Source organism: Ascidia mentula, chromosome 2, assembly GCF_947561715.1.
Source record: "Ascidia mentula chromosome 2, kaAscMent1.1, whole genome shotgun sequence".
NCBI lineage: Eukaryota > Metazoa > Chordata > Ascidiacea > Phlebobranchia > Ascidiidae > Ascidia > Ascidia mentula.
Genome location: NC_138567.1, coordinates 724,870 through 743,380, shown reverse-complemented (window position 1 = coordinate 743,380; position 18,511 = coordinate 724,870). Strand labels below are relative to the sequence as shown.

General features: G+C 36.8%; 4 protein-coding genes across 5 annotated transcripts; 2 read left to right on the top strand and 2 right to left on the bottom strand.

The window, feature by feature from the left end:
- The first annotated feature begins 1,378 nt into the window (after positions 1–1,378).
- Positions 1,379–8,167, top strand: LOC145889030 (solute carrier family 13 member 2-like). Its single transcript, XM_082979905.1, has 13 exons — positions 1,379–1,486; positions 2,845–3,110; positions 3,397–3,535; positions 4,000–4,104; positions 4,519–4,605; positions 5,043–5,194; positions 5,478–5,600; positions 5,843–5,947; positions 6,167–6,369; positions 6,779–6,891; positions 7,092–7,253; positions 7,604–7,741; positions 8,003–8,167. Exons 1-13 carry the CDS (start codon positions 1,379–1,381, stop codon positions 8,165–8,167), a joined length of 1,866 nt encoding a protein of 621 aa, XP_082836031.1.
- Positions 8,168–8,417: 250 nt separating this feature from the next.
- On the bottom strand, positions 8,418–11,997 carry LOC145889326 (uncharacterized). Of its 2 annotated transcripts, none has more exons than XM_082980262.1 (8): positions 11,860–11,997; positions 11,675–11,794; positions 11,450–11,514; positions 11,083–11,161; positions 10,625–10,753; positions 10,273–10,514; positions 9,758–9,921; positions 8,418–9,569 (listed from the first exon to the last, which is right to left on the bottom strand). In XM_082980262.1, exons 1-8 carry the CDS (start codon positions 11,947–11,949, stop codon positions 9,448–9,450), a joined length of 1,011 nt encoding a protein of 336 aa, XP_082836388.1. In that variant the 5' UTR covers positions 11,950–11,997; the 3' UTR covers positions 8,418–9,447. The 2 variants fall into 2 exon arrangements, with proteins under 2 accessions (XP_082836388.1, XP_082836389.1); XM_082980263.1 differs by having other exon boundaries at positions 11,678–11,794.
- Positions 11,998–12,713: 716 nt separating this feature from the next.
- Positions 12,714–14,633, top strand: LOC145889531 (cytochrome c oxidase subunit 5A, mitochondrial-like). The gene is made up of 4 exons (XM_082980501.1): positions 12,714–12,844; positions 13,044–13,132; positions 13,797–13,946; positions 14,410–14,633. Exons 1-4 carry the CDS (start codon positions 12,763–12,765, stop codon positions 14,527–14,529), a joined length of 441 nt encoding a protein of 146 aa, XP_082836627.1. The 5' UTR covers positions 12,714–12,762; the 3' UTR covers positions 14,530–14,633.
- Positions 14,634–15,787: 1,154 nt separating this feature from the next.
- LOC145889385 (uncharacterized) lies at positions 15,788–17,879 on the bottom strand. The gene is made up of 4 exons (XM_082980337.1): positions 17,761–17,879; positions 16,916–17,088; positions 16,247–16,330; positions 15,788–15,902 (listed from the first exon to the last, which is right to left on the bottom strand). The coding sequence occupies exons 2-4, from the start codon at positions 17,085–17,087 to the stop codon at positions 15,829–15,831; spliced, it is 330 nt and encodes a 109-aa protein (XP_082836463.1). The 5' UTR covers position 17,088; positions 17,761–17,879; the 3' UTR covers positions 15,788–15,828.
- Positions 17,880–18,511: the final 632 nt, after the last annotated feature.

Genomic DNA, 18,511 nt, shown 5'->3' with positions numbered 1-18,511 from the left:
TTACCATTGTGATATTTTTTAGTGAATTTGCAACAACTATTATATTAAGTAAGTTTGCATCAAAATACAGTGAAATTTGTGTGCATGTTATCATTATTGTGAATCTGCAATGTTTCTTGAAAAAGTGAGTGTGTGTGTGTTAGTCTTACATATTTTCGCAAACACCAGAAAACAAGCAAAATGTAACTTCAGTCAGTTTATTATCCCATGGTTAAGATTTCTATAAAAACGGTATTTGAAGAGACTAAACACACTTTCACAAACTTCTGCAATGCTCTATTTCTGGCTCAGTTTGCAAAGTTGGGAATTATGTTCTTGGCGGGCTGCAAAGTTTCGGTGTTAGTTGATCTGTTTTACATCAAGGTTTTGAAAATGTTACGTCCATCGTCTCCCAAGCAGCAAACTGCAGTGCTGTGCATGGTTTTTACCCAAACCTTGCTCTGCAACCAGTTAGGATGAACTTTTCGCGTCAAAATCTGACCGTAAATCGTAAACACAACGTCAGCAGTTGATGACTCAGCAGGCTAACCTGGCGCGAATGTGGAATGTAAACATAAAGTTTAAGAAAGTTCATGTCTGTTCGATATCACCCTCCCCCCCCCCCCCCCTTGTCCCCCCCTAGCGCGTGGATCGCGTCAACACGTTCGGTTTGTGACGTAATAAAGAGAAACACAAACATCAATTTCGAATTCCTAATGTTGTTCCCACCAGAATAAGGGGTATATTATGAGCTACTTGCACCATTGAGGTTCATATCACACTTGATGCAGCCGATGGTTGGGAGTTGGGTTGACCTGTGTTCTAATTACGAATTTGCGCGTTTTTAAACGCTTTTAGGAAGTGCATAAGGTTCGTTTTTAACGCGAAACCGAGCAGATCATTTGACATAACTAAAGAATGATTTGAAAAGTTTTTTATTAAATTTTTTGTACAAGAAATTACTACTATTTTATCTTCAGGGGAAGTTGGGTTGTATTGAAGGAAAATACAGAATCAGTTTAATAAAATCTTTGGTGATTTCCTGTCAAAAGAGAAATTCTTGGAAATTGCTATGTTAAATCTGCGTTGGCAATTGGTAGAAAAGTATGGAGTTGTATGCGCTACGCATAACAACAATATAAACGTTTACCCGGTTAAAACCGCATGTTTTACATGTCTCCATTACTAGATGTTTTGAATCGTCTAAAGCACATATCTCACGTTTTAATCTACGTAAGTTATCGGCAATTATTTCGAGATATTGTGAAGTATATCGACATTAAGCAAAACTTTAGCCATGCGGTATATTTCATGTTGTATTCAAATATCTTCTAATTGATGCAATTTCACAAATTCTTTTTACAGTTTTTAATATATAGAAATCTTCTTTGTGTCGAACATGACTCCACCGCTTCTCCTCCGTAAGATTTGGGCGTTCCGTGGAACATTGTCGGTAATTTTACCTCCGCTCATCTTATTACCGATCCCCTTAGTCATCCCCACAAAGGTAAGTTTGCAAAAAATATGATAAATAAACGTAATTCCCAAACTATTGTGTTTTAAATAACGGTTCGTGTGATTTTCATCACTAAATGTTATTTTACGCAAATTACCGCTGGTCTTGCATTTATTTAATTTTGCGTTTCGTAGAAAAAGCCGTATTTACCAAACGTTGCGATGTCTCATTATAACGGCACTTGTCTGCGGATGGGGCTATTCTGCGTTCAGTGACCGAAATAAATAAAATGCAATTTTGCATTACCACCTTTAAATGGCAAAATATTTGTAAATGCGAAATTCGAAATGTCCTCTTTGTCAATTGTATATTTACCCAAATTTCAAATCACAAAACATTTCATAATAATGTAACCGGTAGATAACACCGGTGTCGCGCAAACCGATTATGACTCGCTGTTCGTCATAACTTCGGAATGTGAAACATGTTTGTGAGGGGAGCAGACAAGCTTGTATATCACCTCTCATATGTTTACTGGCTTCGACGTTTTCTGACCAGTTGTTGACAGACGTGGCAAGGGTTGGAATCCAGTGGTCGTCCCCGTGTGAACGCTGTTAAGAATGTTGCGGTGTTCGATGTGTCAGCGGTTGGTCGTGTACGTCAACAACCTTGGTTATGTTTTCTTGTGTGAATATCTCGCAGAACACTGGGCAATGCATCAGGGTGGTCTTTATTACAATCGGCCACAAAATACGAAACAACACCGTGTGCAAAATGCCAACTTGAGTTTGCCGAAGGTGTAAATAAGGGCCTGCATACAATATATGGGCCTGCATACGATACATTGGCCTGCATACGATATAAGGGCCTGCATACGATATATGGGCCTGCATACGATATATGGGCCTGCATACGATATAAGGGCCTGCATACGATATAAGGGCCTGCAAACGATATATGGGCCTGCATACGATACATGGGACTGCATACGATACATTGGCCTGCATACGATATAAGGGCCTGCATACGATATAAGGGCCTGCATACGATATATGGGCATGTAACATTCACTGTGGTTTAAACTTTCGAATGCACTTGAACAATTCTGTTGCACTTGATCCAAACTTCTAACAATAAGAAGCCATATGTGAGCTGCAGACAGATGACCACTGTATCGACCTCGTATCGTCACATAAGTGCAGCTTGGTGTACTCTCGAATGCAAGTTGGTGAGGACATCTGACTACAACTCACATAACTCATATTATTGGGTCCATATTGATCATAACAGGAAGCGTGTTTGTTATTTGTTGCCAACCTGCATTCGTTAACCGACTTCAAACATTGTCGTGATATCCTTTTTTCGCTCTTACAAATTAACTGTCAAAATTTCCGAACTTTTGCCACTAGGAGGCAGTATGCGGCTACACGATCCTCCTCATGGCAATTTACTGGGTCGCGGAAGTCATCCCTCTTGCTGTGACATCTTTTATTCCTCTCATCATCTTCCCGATGAGTGGGATAATGACGGGAGCAGAGATCAGCTCCTCCTTCTTCCGGGATAGCAGTTGGCTCCTCGTCGGAGGAATTCTCATCGCCATCGCGGTGGAGGACACAGGACTCCATAAGAGGACGGCTCTTCGCATTCTCCTGATCGTGGGAGCGAAACCAAGATCGTGAGTCGCACTCAATTTTTGAGTGGATTTCTTCTCAACAAACTTTCATGACAACTATTGAAACAATTGAAAAAATTGTAGGCGACGTTTAACTAAAATTTCTATATGAAACAAGAACAAAAATTACATCTTTCTCTTCAGTATTCGCTCAAACCTACACTAACACTTTTAATATTGAGATAAAAACATAACTTCTTTTTATTTGTTTTGAAATAAACATATGCAGTCTTAACAATCCATACCACCTTATTCAACCCAACTTTCGCTTCACACGTTTCGTAACCAGGTTGTTGTTCGGGTTCATGTCGATCACATTCTTCCTCTCCATGTGGATCAGCTCCACCGCCACCACAGCTATGATGCTTCCTATCGTGGAAGCTGTGTTCGATGAACTCAGAGCTGATGCGGAAAGGAACTTCCAGGAAGTAAGGAGTTGTTGCTTAATATTGGATAAAGAACACAAGATTATGTAACAAATTCAAAACTCTTCCGGTAAAACTTAATTATCGATGCAAAATGTAGGTCGGTTGGATAAGGACTGAAACGTAGACGGAATAAATATAAGCTTTGCCAGAGGAGCTTTGAGTTTATTGAATATTACGCCTGGGAGTGTCAGCAACAATATGTTCCGACTCATTTTGCAAGTGTTCAAATCGACCTGTTGTGTAGTCGCGTTGTCTACAGGACCATCTCCGTTTCTTATGTTGCTTCTAAATGCCACCTTTATATGCGAAATACATTTTTCTGATATTAAGCTTCTGTAGAGCTGAGACTCCGATGCGGTTATCTGTCCACAGCCTTCACGGGTAGCTTGATTCAAGCATGGATCCAGTATGCTTATAATATCATTTTTTTTTTATTTAAATAATATATTATGTTTTTTTTTCAGCTCAGAAATGAATTTAACAGAAAATCTGAATCTGATTCCATGGAAAAAGAACTTCCAGGGAAGTTTATTCATTCGACTTCATTCTATGACAACGAAACATTCGAGGTTTGTTACGTCACAAACCAACTCGATATAGCTTTACAATAGTGGTGTAGCTCGTTTGCTCGGCAACCCTTGGAAAATAACGACAAGTTCTTGAAACCATTTTTAATATAGATGTGAATGTAGTATATTGTATAAACAAACCTAAAAATTCAGCTTCCCACACACACTTGGAACAGATTCCTTATCACGTACACTACATTACATACATGCAAAAAAGCGGGCCCGATTTTGTTAAATCGATCAAATGTGCGTAAAGGACCGTCCCTGTATACGGAGCGCGTTAGTAGATTTGGCACCGAAAGTGGATTGTAAACTCATTTAATTTAAACGATGTTTCGTGATAATTTGCAACGCGTCATTTGTATGACGTCACTCGCAACCCATATGTTGTCATTAAAACATCACGATCTTCAGATGAATGTTGACGACTTGTCAACCGAACCAAGCGTTTTCACCGAAAGCTCTTCAGACAAGGAAAATTCGGAAACTCCAACCATCGACGTACGTTGTACCGTATTTCTCGATTCTGAGCCGCGACTTATAAACTTTTTTTAACCTAACCGTTTATGCGGGTGACATTCGACGGCGGCTTGCAATCGGTTAAATATTGTAGTCTATAATTCATAATGTAACAGTGACTATGCACATGTTGAAGTCATATGTGATTTTTTTTCTCCAATGACTTAAGTGATAAGTGCATTCTGGTTCCAAAACTCTTTAATTTACAAGATAAACCCGACAATTTCTAGACGTTTTCTACACAAATTTAACTAAAATCTATTTTTGGCTAACGAAATACCTTATTCTGAACCTGTGTGTTCGGAAACTATTGATTTAAGTATGACGTCAGTGCACCAAACACCCCCGAGCGGCATTTGTGTCAATTTACAAATTGTGTCTGTGGGAAAGTCGGGCCTGAATTTATATTTTCTCTTCAGTCGTTTGAAGAATATGAACAAGCTGAACGTAGACGTATAGAACTCTTGACTAAGGGGATTACCCTATGTGTACCTATCGCTTCAAGCATTGGAGGAACTTCCACTGTCACTGGGTCCGCTCCAAACCTGGTGCTGGCGGCGCATTATGCGGAGTAAGAATAGTTTGGAATATACCTGATTTTCACGGCAATAAATGTTGCAACTACTCAATATAAAGATTTAGTTGAGATCTTGCTGGGATATGTTGTGTCTGCTTATTTCACAAGTAAACAATTATCATGTACAAAAATATTTTATGGTAAATTTCATTATGTTTTTGAAACCCATCTCGGTGGGTGTGAATCTAGTTGTGGATCAACTGCAACGATGCTCCAAACGTTGTGTTTATAGGATTACATATGTAGATGGCAATAAAACCATACGTTTATTTTGAAGGGCATTTCCCGATTCTGATATGCCGTTGTCGTTTGGGCATTGGATAATCTACGCCCTCCCTGGAGCGGTTGTTACTTTAGTAATAGCCTACGTTTGGCTCTGTTGGTTTTTCTTCGGATTTAGGTAAGTTACGAAACACTAACAACAAATTCAATCATAATTCTGTGGACAAAGATATTTCTGAACCATATATCTAAAAACATGTCATGTTTACTGATTTGAAAAACGTTTCGGCAATACTGATAAGTTTTGGTAAAGTTATAAATACACATACTATCAGGATTATAGGATTACGTGTTTGTTATGTTATTACCATGATAACTATTTGACTTCGTCTCCAATCAGTGTGACCTTGTCTTGTTAAGTTGGCGGGAAATGATGAGGTTGGGAAAGAAAGGGAATTCTACTGCGAGTGAACGAGCGGCGATGCAAGTGATTAGAAAGGAGTATGATAACCTTGGAACGATCAGGTTAGTATGTATATGGGAGAATGGGGTAAACAGACATTTTTTGTAATTAAATATGTTGCGACTATTCCGTGCTAATTATGAAAAGACTTTCTTCAATTTAAAGTGGCTTTGTTTTATTTTTTCATATTACTCGTCCTTGTTTTGAAATAAACATTTTTATTATGATTTTATCAAGAGTGTACTTTCTTTTAAATAAATGAATATTTATTTTGCCGCTAGGTGGGGTGAAGTGTCGGTGTTGGTGGTTTTTATTGTCGCAACCCTTCTCTGGTTCTTTCGCGAACCCGGATTCATGCCTGGGTGGGCAATCCTATTTCCCGATGGTTACGTCACAGACGGTACTGTTGCCGTCACAATGTCTTTCATGTTGTTCATTCTCCCAAGCAAAAAGCCGAGTTTGATTGACAGCAAGGATAAGTCAGGTACCTCTAAAACAATAGAGGTGTTGTAATCTCGAAGCACTTAATTCCGACAATAAGCGAATCAGTTTCTGTACGTTTACTCGTTATGCGGAGCACGTTCGTTTCGTAATTGTGCTCTAGCATCATACGAGGGGACATATTGCCTATACTATTTTATTACATTTAAGTTTCTGTTTTGAATGACATTTGCCCTATACAAAAGGTGCTCTTTAAATAAAACGAATGTTTTACACAAAGTTTTTCTTGAAAACTTATCTAACATTTAAACTTGACGAATTCAATCAACTTTATCACTCAGCACTGTTTGTAAAATATTCTCCAATATTTTAATTAAAATCTAAACGTTGTCCAAAATACATTCAGATGACTTAAATGCCGTGATTTAATCATTGTCTTATTTATGCTTTAGAAATTAAGAAACCGGTTCCTGCAATATTGGATTGGAAAACGGTTCATCGAATGTTTCCATGGGACATCTTGTTTCTATTTGCAGGAGGATACGCTCTTGCTGATGGCTCAATGGTAAAATCTACATTCTGTTTTAACATAACAATGGTAACCGAAAACACAGACAATAGTGCGCACTGTGTCGACATAAGGCGTATTACTTATTATTATTATCGATTCCGGCAGTTTTCGGTGTCGTTGTTTTGCCAGTTTGTAAATCGAAAACCGAAAATAATAGAAATATCCCAACCAAGCATTCAATACATTTCTACCAGGCGTCGGGTTTTTCGGTATGGATGGGGGAATTGTTGGCGTTCGACGAATCCATAGATGAGTGGTTGATCTGTTTGATGTGCACGATCGTCGTATGCCTATTCACACAAGTGTCCAACAACACCGCCACGGCATCCATATTCACACCAATACTTGCGCAACTGGTAAGGTGTTGTTTAAATTATAGTGTTTGGAAAAATACTGTTGATAATAGTGGTTTTCAGTCTTTTGCACAAAAACAATCATAACAGCCTGGTGATTTAAAAATCTAAGCTAAAAAATTTAATGAGGAAAAAGTATTCACTCCAAAAGAATTCCATTCAAAATGGAAGTTAAAAAGTTGGATCGGAAAAATAGGGTTTAAAATAATGAAATAAGCGCATGCACTGCGTATTTATTGCACATATTTAGTACGACAACATAACTTGTTCAATAGTTGGTAATATTTGGTGTAATTTCCAAATTTATTATTTCCCAACATCGGTTTAACTTTTACAAATTGTTCCTCATTCAGGCGGTGACCTTGAAAATCCACCCCATCTACTTGATGTTCCCCCCTGTGCTTGCGTCATCAATGGCGTTTATGTTGCCCGTGTCTGCGCCGTCGAACGCCATCGCATTTTCATATGGACATCTAAAAGTCATCGACATGGTAAAAAATCACATATTATCTAAAATTCCACAATTTTTTTTGCAGAATCAGTTTGATTTTTGTTGTTTTTGAGGTAGTCTCAGTTGGTTTAGAAACTCAATTCTTACGAATACACAGATAAAAAAGCTATGGTAACTTTGAAGGGTTTGCCTAGTTTTAAAGTACACGGCAAAGTTGTGGATATCTAGACTGCCACTAAAATAAAAGTGAACCATTGTACATTGTAACCATTGTACATTGACCATTTTCGTGTCATTGCAGATCAAGGCGGGATGGATTTTGAATATAGCTGGCGTAGCTGTTATAACAGTTTTCATCAACACTTACGGAGTAGCTTACTTTGGCTTGGACATTTTCCCACTATGGGCTCATTCTGTTGCACATGCGCCTGCCATTGTTCCGCCATGTTTAAATTATACGTCATAATTAATGTTAGTTCCGTCACACATCCCTTTCTTATTCGTGTACTTTTTTGTTGCTCTTTGTAATTTAATCGCGTTTCTTGTTGGCAAATAAACATATTTGCTTCAAAATAGGTTTAAGGTTCAGGAAATTAAATAGTTAGTTTCTTAAATTTGTTAGGAAAGAAATGTTTGGGATTTTAACTAAATATCGCTGCGAAATGACCATCGGCCTATTTAACCTCACAATTTCTCGCAAACACACCAAAGTTTGATGTATTTAATGCAAAGTATTGCAAAACAAATGATGCACAAACTAAGATTGCAATGTTAACGACATTTTGCAGCATTTGCAAACACAGTAGAAGAAAACAAAACTGAAATCAAACCATATTTGCTTCACACTGTGGTAACTTCAACGAGAATGAGCAAAACATTTACAAAGTGTGACTGACATTGTGGCCGTTTTGATTTTACTCAAAAGTATGTTTTTTTTTAATAACAAATAAACAAATTGAAATGGGGCAAAAAAGCTGGAGGAGACACGTTTAAACGTACTAATGAATCACTTGGAAACACAAAACACAGATTAAGATGAGTTATTCAGTCAGTCAATAGCTTTTAGTTGCGAAAGTTTACTGTCTTGGGCAAGCAACATAGTGAGAACTAAGTGCAAAGATGTAACAAAAAAACCAACAACTTTTCATACTGCTGCATCAAAACAATTGTATCAGTTCAAGAATGAGCATTACGCTGGTGTACCACTTGTAAACTGTCAAGTGCTATCACAAAATGTTGGGCAAATTCAACAAACGACACAAAAAAATACTTGTTCAAACTTCATTTCCACAAGAAACCACACATATTTAGTTTTATATAAAGAATTATTTTAAATATTTATCAAAAACATCTTTGGTTCAGGCAAGAAACTTTGAAACAATTCGTGGAATTGAGGAGAGAGGTAAATTTAAATACAAATACATAAAAATCAACAATTGTTTTTGTGCTGAGTAAGAACAGGAATTGTAACAGGTATGTGAAAGGTGGAAGTGTTATCTATGCATTAAGACCCACTGTGAGGAACCACATTTATAATTTCTATCCACACAGAATTTGAGTCCAAGTAAAGACAAACAAAAACATCAAATATTACAAGCAGCTCAAACAAATCATATTTGCCATTATAATATTTGCTTGCGGTCGTGGATAAATTGCTACTGCAACAAAAAAACAATCCACAATAAACAGAAACGACACTGCATTATTGCTAGTTTTTTTAGTACGTTCACAACAAAATAAATAAAATCACAATTCCTCGTCAGTGGCAGACATACTGTCCTCTATCAAAGTGTAATGGCTTGATGATGGTTTCGAATGAGGTTTTCTTATTTTGGTCTTCACCATATGTGGCAGATTCCTCACAACAGCTTGAAATATATTTTAAACATTTAGTTGCGCTTGAAATAAATTCAAATTCTAATGAGACAATTTTTTTGGCGAAAACAAACCGAATACCACAAAAAAGGCACAGTTTTATTTTATATTTGAGCAGTTTAATGAAGAAAACATGTAGAAATGCAAATTATGTTTGTGACTAACTACAAGGTATTCTCACCAGCAACACTCATAGATTCATGACTATTTCCATCACGCCACAGTTTGGGTCCGGATGGATCATAACCAGGCCGAGATCTCCATAGTTTTGTGTAACATATAGCAGCCATCAGTACTGCACATAAGAACACCAGGGACCCAACAGCCCAAAATACCTCATCCGTCCTATACAAAGGATACAAGTTGTGACATAACGAAGATTTCTAGTTCTGAATATGAGAATCTCATCAACAATTTCAAATGATTTTCCTTTTAGTAATAACACACACACAAAGCCTAGACAAGATCAGTCTGACATAATGCAGTAATATATTTTTGCCATTTGGCCATTAATCGGTTTCTGTTAAGCACTTGCACTCAAGCAACAACAAAAATGTCTGAAAGCCATGCAAACAGTGGAAGTGGAGAAGGAAAAAAATTACACAGTGTCGAAAATCAGCAGTTTATGAACTTACATATGTTACCTCTCAAATTTTACATGGCAACCTAACACATTATGCTGTTGTGGACACAAACCTGGGAGTAGGCGTGGGTGTGGAAGAAGGTTTAGGTTTTGGAACAGCCGGACAGAACAGTTTTCCCTCCTCAACTGTGGTTGGTTTCGAGGAGAGTTTAATCAAGCTGTAGTTGTAATTTCCCTGACCGAATACATCAGGTTCTGGGCTTTTTCCAAATTTGCTTCGAACCCAACTTGAAATATTGCTGGAATTTATCTGTGACATCTTGTACACGCAACTGTAAGTCAACACTGCCAGCGGCTGCAAGGCAATGACTCCAATAAAAATATGCAATGCATTTTTTGAGAAAATATATGTTTGAATATTCCTAATGTATCTTTGATTAATCACAACAATAAAGATTTACACACATATTCTTGTGTGAGGTTGGGAAAGGCTGCAAGAAGATATTTCCAAGTGCAAGTTTCAGCAATTGTTCTCAACCTATCCACCATCTCGGTTGGAGCACACGGATGATAAAGGAACAACACTCCACCATGCTGCAAAAACACACTACCAAATGATCATGCTTAATAAACATACTACAATTTCTGAGAATCTTTCGGCAAGTTTTGTTATCATCAGTTTAAATGATGGGGTTGGTGTAGCTTCAGGATTATATGGAACTGACCTGACTGACGTCATACATAAGATTCTCAGAACTATGAGCAAAAACGTAAATAGTGTTCCTAAATACTACAAGATAATTTCATAACTATGAAAGTGATAATATTTAGTCTTCTGCTGCAATTGCTTCAAGAACATACTATGTCAAGATGATTTAATAAAATCAGATAAACCAGTGTGTAGTTTGCAAGCATGGTTTCACCTCCAAATTGTGAACATATCTTCCAGGGGGAACATACTTGTATTCCCCGTATGCAGCCCAAACTTCACGGTGTGGGCCACTGAAATACAACACAAATCTTCAATATTGGCAGTAAATACTTTACAACTTATGCAGGATAACTAAGAAGTAATGCATTGCATTGCCTTGGCTGCGAAGCCTGTGAACCTTATGAAACATGATAACTAAGTGTATATTTTTATCCTGTTCCATTTTCTTTCCATTTTTGAAAAACGATTGCGGTGGCATTGATGATCTTATATATTGCTTGGACTATGTACAGCATTAACACTTTTGTAGTGTGCACACTATGCTGCACCATAACAGAATATCACCCAAACATAATTACCGATTGGGAATGTCGTCCTCAGGATAAAGATGATCAATTGGTTTGTCTATGCACACATGACCATACTACAAAAATAAAGCAATACTCCTGTAATCAATCACATGTAACTATTATTGGATATATTTGGTATCTACCCTATAGACACATACAACTGAAACAAGTAAAAAACAAATTTACAACTATTCTTTGGCAACCGAAATGTATAAGCACCACACTTGAACTTACTGCACTATTGGTATAGTAACACTTTTTAAGAGGTTCTGTCTTATTGATGTCATCTAACGACCACTTTCGTCCCATGCATTTCCAGTCTGACTCCCCATGCAAATCAATTTCTATACCTTTCTGTGAACAAATTTAACATTGCAAAAGTAACTCATTTCATAGTCTATTGATTTTCTTGTATTTACCTTTCCATCGTCACAAAAAGCTTCACAGTGAAGAATAAATACAGTAAAAATTACTCCAAACTTCCAGATCGATTCAATCCATTGCTTCATATTATCAATTGATGACACTTACATCTGTCAAATATAACAAAGCACAAAGGCAATGTTAAATGCCAAAGTGAAAGTCGAAAAATGGAACACAAGAGCAGTACTTTTGAAAAGAGAAAACGTAGTACATACAAATTATAATAATTTTTGTTTGTTTTTTTAAATTCCATAAGTTAATAAGGAAGTTTCGGAAATATTAGACAAGAATATAAAAAAAATATCATGATATTTGTGAATTTATTTTTATTTCACGCATGAATTGACGTCGCAGAAATTCGGTCACGTAACCTTCTGGTGCAGTTTACCAGATTTTAAAGTACAACATAACTTTCAATGTCGCTAATAAAAACAAAACTTTAATTGGTTAAAACTATCCAAACTGTGGACTCAAAAAGATATGTAAATTATGGTATTAAACAAATATTCACATTTACTGATTCATTTTTAAAACCTTAAGTGACAGTTTATAGTTGTTTTATAAACCGTATTTTAATATTTGCATGTTGTACCGCTTTACTTATGCTACGCCCGTTCGTGTTTTGCAACAAACCAAAAACAGTTCTTATTGACTTTCATCAAAGTAATTTATTTTTTGTTTCGGTATTTTTTTGTCTATTGTTGTTATTGGTGCAATTTTTACCTTCTTTTTGCTATGAATTTGACAAAGGTTTTGTTCATTCGTCTTTATGAAGAATTAAATTTGACACTTTGACCTTGGATTGCTCATAATTTTTCAGCAATTTCTTCACTAAAGAATACTTTTTCTCAATTAGAATTTTCAGTTGTTAAACATAAAGCTTACAATAATTTGAAAAAATGTTACGATCTGCTCTTCGCTTGGCCCATACAACTGCAAGAACTGTTCAGATAGCTTCACGTCATCAAGCAAAACCACTTGGTAAGAATGGGCAGACATAAAGAGCATAATGTAAACGCTTATTTTTGTGCTTGCAAGGAATTTGACTTCTTTCCTTGTATTTTATATCGAAAATGATGCATTTCATGTCATATAGTTGCAGACTGGACAAATTATAATCTAGCATATTTATACAAATGTATTTTTCTTGATGTGTCTGATTTTTTTTCCCCCTTTTCAGTTGTTCCAGTCACCAGAAAATACAGTGGTTCAGTAGTGCTTACTCCAGAAGAAGAAAATACAGCCTTCATTGCAGCATTTGAAAATAAGGTTAAAACAAAAAATTAACAAAATATGTAAGACTCAGTCTTAAAGACTGTATTTTATTGTGCACACAAATGTTATTCAATTTACATTCTTCCTCCTGATTAAGGCTGTTGCATGATAGCCGAAACATAAATAAAATAAAGTTTGCCAGAAGAGCAGTATTCAGCAATAAAATATGCCTGGCAGCATCAGTAACAATTTATTTATTCAACAAGATTTGTTTTTAATTTAAACATAGGTTAATAGTGGATGTTGTTTTTGTGGATTTAATATATTCTGGGGTAGTGGTTTGTATGCAAACAAGTAGTGGTATGTGAAAGCCTTTCATGTGGCATTTGAGAACCTTTGTTACAAATTGTAAATAATTGGAAAACACACATCGAACTTTGGATTTTTAAACTTTTTTTTATTTAAAATCAATCCACCTTGTAACCAAACATTAATCTAAGTCTAAAATACATATTGCTGAATATGTCATGGATCATTCTCATATATAATACATAGAATAGACGTGTTAATCAAAGAAATAATTCATGTAATGGCAGACAAGCATATTTGTGTTGTTTCAACGTTGTTCTTTTTTTGGGTTGTATCACAATTAAAAGTCATTTATGTGGTTAACCTTTGGAAAGTTTTGTCATGATTTTCTAAAATTTTTACATTCTAGGAAATGGACGCCTTTGATTTCAAGGTCGCTTACATGAACCTTCACAATCATGATTCAATCCCAGAACCAGCAGTGGTTCAGGCTGCCTTATATGCTTGCAGGAGGATTAATCACATACCATTTGCATTAAGAGTGCTGGAACTTGTCAGGGTAGGTGGGAATTATGTGGGTTGTGGGGGTTCAGTATTGTGAACTTCAAGTTTCAAAAATAAGGAAACGGTCGTTGTGAAGGTTTTAATGCAATGGTTTCCAATCTTTCTTGTATTATGGCATCTGGAGAATTGGCAAAAAACTTGCAGCACTCTACAAGTGACTGCCATGCCTTTACTCCTCAGATAAAATAATTGATTATCTGGGATATGAAAAGGAAAAACAAATAATTTCCACTCTGGTTGGGAACCATTGTTGATGACTAACTTTGGTGGAGTATAGCTGAGTGTTGTGCTCACATTGTATATTTTAGTAGCTCTGGGTTGGTTTTATGGGATTTTAACTTCCAGAAAGATTTGATTAATCTACAAGGATAACAGCAAATAAAAAATGCCCAAAAGGATAGGGTTTTCCTGGTTTCGATGACAAATCATAAAAATGTAACTTTCATTGATTTGCTCAGATGAAGTGTGACACAAGAAAGGACGTGTATGATTACTTGATGCAAGAACTTAAACCGACACTGGATGACTTGGGCTTGAAAACCGTAGAGGAATATGGACTCCACGAAGTAGAAGATTAAGTAGTTATGATGCTCTGCTGTTGAACTTTTACTTATGTTTCAGTGATTTTCAAAAATAACCTGGTTCCGATATTTGTGCTCGAATATAAAATTCACTTGGTTTAAGGTAAGGTGTTGAATTATCTGCCACTGTACAGTGAATGTCAAAGTGTTTTAGGCCAGAGCATGCAGGAGGCGGCGATTGCAAGGCAAATTTAGTGAGTCACAAAGAGTACATGAATGTCACTATTTTAACAAACTGAGCCTCCTGGGGAGTTATAAAACAAGGTTGGATAAATTTTATTCAATCGTTCGGGAGCAAACAAATTTCCCAAGGATTAGAGTCCTCGGCTCTACAAAATAGTTCTTGCAACAAAGCTGGGGACAATGACAATATTAATTGATTCCCTAGGCCAGTGCTTTTCAACCTGTGGGACCATCCACACTGGTGCGGATGTGAAATTTTTTTGTGCGGATGGATGACATGGTGCGGATGACAATCGCCCACGCCCGATGAAAGGCTATTTAGTCTAAGAATTTTTCATATTTGGTTACGTACACTAGCTTCAAGAAGCAGCGCTAATCCTTATCCCCTTTGATCGTCGGTAGGTTTCCAATCGTTTAAATATCGAAGAAAGGGCAATTTATCATGAAGCCTGGCTGTTGGTATTAGTTATGTACATCCTGGGTTTCGCACACATTTCATGCGCGGTTTGGCCGCATTGTGCTGATGAAATTTTCGTGCCACAGAAAAGTGCGGATAGAATTTATAAAGGTTGAAAAGCACTGCCCTAGGCTAAGCTTTTACCACCTCATCTAAACTCAACACCCACTCCCACTCAGACAATCATTAATCCGATCATAGGCGCCTAGTTTTCATTTTTCAATGGGGGGCGGATATATTATGACGTCATCAAGTATCGAAAAACTGTGTTTGAATTTCAATGCATGAGGCGTATTAGCCAATAGGCGACGTTAACGATGAACGCACGAGGTCGGTCCACCACACGAAGTACCAGTTCGCATATCATAATGCGAGACTGACGTTGCAACAACCGATGTCAGTTACGCAAGCGAAACTAGGTCAACATATTTTGTGTGCGTCGTGTAAGAAACACATTGTTTTTAGGTGTTTTTTCATCAAACGTTACGTATTCGACGAGTTACATGGTGCGGACAGCCGCACGTAATAGCCACTCGTTTATTTTGAAAAACCTGCCCTCCCGACTAGGCGCCTATGGATCCAATCTTGACCTCATTACTGTGATTAAAACACAAGTTTCAGGAATTTGCGTTTTATTTGTGAAAGGAGAAACAGGTTTAGTCGAACAAACCGAAACCCATGTCGTCATCCGATTCCTCTTCTGATTCTTCCTTTTTAGCTTCCTCCTTTTCTGCTCAAAAACATCAACAATAAATTTACAAAAAGTTTACAATTAGGTCTCGAGACAAAATCAATTAAGATATGTTTACGTACAAAACTAAGATTTAGGTGCTGTGGCAGAAATGAAATTTTCACTCAAAAGTAAAAATAACACAACTGCATTTAATTTCCCTCCAGGTAAATGCAGTGAGTGCAGGAATGAATGAAACACTCGCTGGGTAAGAATCAAGGAGGTTTTGCATCTACGGTAATGTTTGCCATGATTGTCAAATACACTTTGATGTCGACAGACTATGTCAAACATTCAATAATAAACATCAAAAGCTTCCACAAAATGAAAACAAATGCACAAACCTTCAGCAGCTGCGGTTTCACCTCCGCCACCACCACTGACAGCAACTGCACCACCGGATGGCACACTAGCAAGCTTTTCATTTCCTTGAAACAAAAGTAAATGCTTTGGTAACAGTGAATCATCAAAGAGTCAGGGTATATATCCGTCAAGGAATTATTGTAGCAATACGTTTGAACTAAGTGTTTTACATGCCTCAGGTCAAAGTGAAAAAGCATCACAATCTGTCAGTCGAAAGATGGTGTTTTTGTTCATCATCGGCACGTAAAACACAGATGCCAGCAGCTTAGAGCCTATCATTTTAAAACAACTAGGATTTGTGGTGCCTTTTTAGCTAACAGGAGAAAGACGTACAGCTGCATTGAAATTACTGACATAGTCAATGACAAACTTGGCCCTAAGATTAATATTTTGGCAAACCCGTTTCAAAAGTACCATAGTTTTGTGGTGTTGACTTTCTGGTTTTAACAACCTCAAAAAAATTTCTGGGGATTTTCTTGATACATGACAAAAACAGTAGTTATTTATTGCGATTTGCAGTGGAGCTCATACTGGGTACCAGAACAAGTTATTTGATTAAGAATGTACCACAACTTTAACCAAATTTTTTGAAAAATAGGTTTGATGGATAGTGACAAACAGAGCTAAATTCCTATAAGTTATTCACACACCTGCAGCGATCACTTCTTCCAAATTCTTTCCTTTCAACTCCCCCATGACTTTGTCCAACTTGTCATCGTCACAATCAATTCCCACACTTCCGAGAATATTTTTGATGTCAGAAGTTGAGGGGTTGGCGTTGCCACCGAGTGCAGCCAGAAGGTACGCAGCCACGTAACGCATTCTATGGAAACAGTTTACAAACTATTACATCTGTTACGAATAGGCCATTTTTTGGCCACCAAAATCATATTTTTCCAAAAGGCCTAGATCCGGGATACATATAATATGGACAATGCCTGGTTTATCGGAACGTATTCGTTTCAAAAGACACTTTCCAATATGGTGGTTTTATGAAAAAACAAAGGCCCTATTTTAGATAACATGGTCATATTTTTGAAATTATTAGTTCTAAAAGAATTGATGGAGCTGTTCGCAAGTTTGATACAAATGGGGCTGAAGTCGATAGGAAAGCCTGATTCATGGTGTTGGTTTTACATGTAATAATGCAATGTATTAGTCATGTTTTTGCATATGATGGGCAAGAAACTATATAAGCAATTATATCAGGAAAGCAGGATTCTACATTTTGATATTTGGATCTTTCATGTAGAATGTTGACTAGACTAGCTTATTATTTGCGAAGAACTTATAAACTACAAAATAATGTTCAGATAACCCCAGATATAATTTTTAAATAAGGTATTTGCTTTGGCAATGAGATAAAAACAAAACACCCAGATTATGAAAATGGTGACCAGCAAAGTTTGTGACAGAAAACAACGCTTACAGCACAGAGATGTGTCTAAATCATAAAATCCAACAAAAATGACATCGTGTAAATAGAACTTCTTACTTTTAAGTCGTCAAAGACACGAAACGAAGATGCTACGAAACTTCTATGTGATATTCGAACAGAAAGGCTGAAGAAACAGAACGTGGTCGGATAATATGGAATTTCTACCACAAGTGGCGCTAAACAAGGTAAATTTTAAATTAGGCGTAAATTACTCCTGATGAAGCGAGAGGTACACGCTGTGAGTGGGTGAGTGCTTAATCAAGAAAATTAAGTTCGTAAACAATTAGTGAGTTAACGTAAAACATGTATTAGGTACAAAGTTACGCGTTAACCGTTTGTTGACTTCAATTTTTCTAAAAGTTTTCGCCAATACTTTTCCATCAAGGAGTTGCAATAATTGCAACAGAAATAGCCACGTATTTTCTTTTTTGTTACACAACGTCCCCTCATAGCTTTATAGACTTCAAGCCATATGTATATTCCCCTATGGGGTTCATTTAGTTAGCTGCCTGCAGAGCGAGCTTTTCTGTAATATACGTAACAATGGTTATTGTGCGTAACAATTAGATTCGAATTTTTTCTCCAAATTCTGCATGTTGACTGTAACTCAGGACCAACAGTTGCAGTTTTGCATGATGATCATAGGTATGTTGAACAGGTTATGTTGGGTGAGTGCAAAAATATGGTATATAGTACTTGCAGTGTATATATACTCTTTCACGCACATACATTTATATTTGCTTAATACTGCTCTTCTGGCAAACTTTATTGTATTTACGTTTCTCGACGTTTCGGCTATCATGCAACA

Excerpts from the sequence above, each read along its gene's own strand:
- LOC145889030 (XM_082979905.1), top strand. The coding sequence starts at position 1,379 with ATGACTCCACCGCTTCTCCTCCGTAAGATTTGGGCGTTCCGTGGAACA. Across the intron at positions 4,105-4,518 it reads ATGACAACGAAACATTCGAG|ATGAATGTTGACGACTTGTC; the intron begins GTTTGTTACGTC and ends CACGATCTTCAG. Across the intron at positions 6,892-7,091 it reads CTCTTGCTGATGGCTCAATG|GCGTCGGGTTTTTCGGTATG; the intron begins GTAAAATCTACA and ends CATTTCTACCAG.
- LOC145889531 (XM_082980501.1), top strand. The coding sequence starts at position 12,763 with ATGTTACGATCTGCTCTTCGCTTGGCCCATACAACTGCAAGAACTGTT. Across the intron at positions 12,845-13,043 it reads TCATCAAGCAAAACCACTTG|TTGTTCCAGTCACCAGAAAA; the intron begins GTAAGAATGGGC and ends CCCCCTTTTCAG. Across the intron at positions 13,947-14,409 it reads GAGTGCTGGAACTTGTCAGG|ATGAAGTGTGACACAAGAAA; the intron begins GTAGGTGGGAAT and ends TGATTTGCTCAG.
- LOC145889385 (XM_082980337.1), bottom strand. The coding sequence starts at position 17,087 with ATGCGTTACGTGGCTGCGTACCTTCTGGCTGCACTCGGTGGCAACGCC. Across the intron at positions 16,331-16,915 it reads GGAAGAAGTGATCGCTGCAG|GAAATGAAAAGCTTGCTAGT; the intron begins GTGTGTGAATAA and ends TTTTGTTTCAAG. Across the intron at positions 15,903-16,246 it reads TGAAACCGCAGCTGCTGAAG|AAAAGGAGGAAGCTAAAAAG; the intron begins GTTTGTGCATTT and ends GTTTTTGAGCAG.
- LOC145889326 (XM_082980262.1), bottom strand. The coding sequence starts at position 11,949 with ATGAAGCAATGGATTGAATCGATCTGGAAGTTTGGAGTAATTTTTACT. Across the intron at positions 9,922-10,272 it reads ACACCCACGCCTACTCCCAG|GACGGATGAGGTATTTTGGG; the intron begins GTTTGTGTCCAC and ends TCCTTTGTATAG. Across the intron at positions 9,570-9,757 it reads TGAATCTATGAGTGTTGCTG|CTGTTGTGAGGAATCTGCCA; the intron begins GTGAGAATACCT and ends ATATATTTCAAG.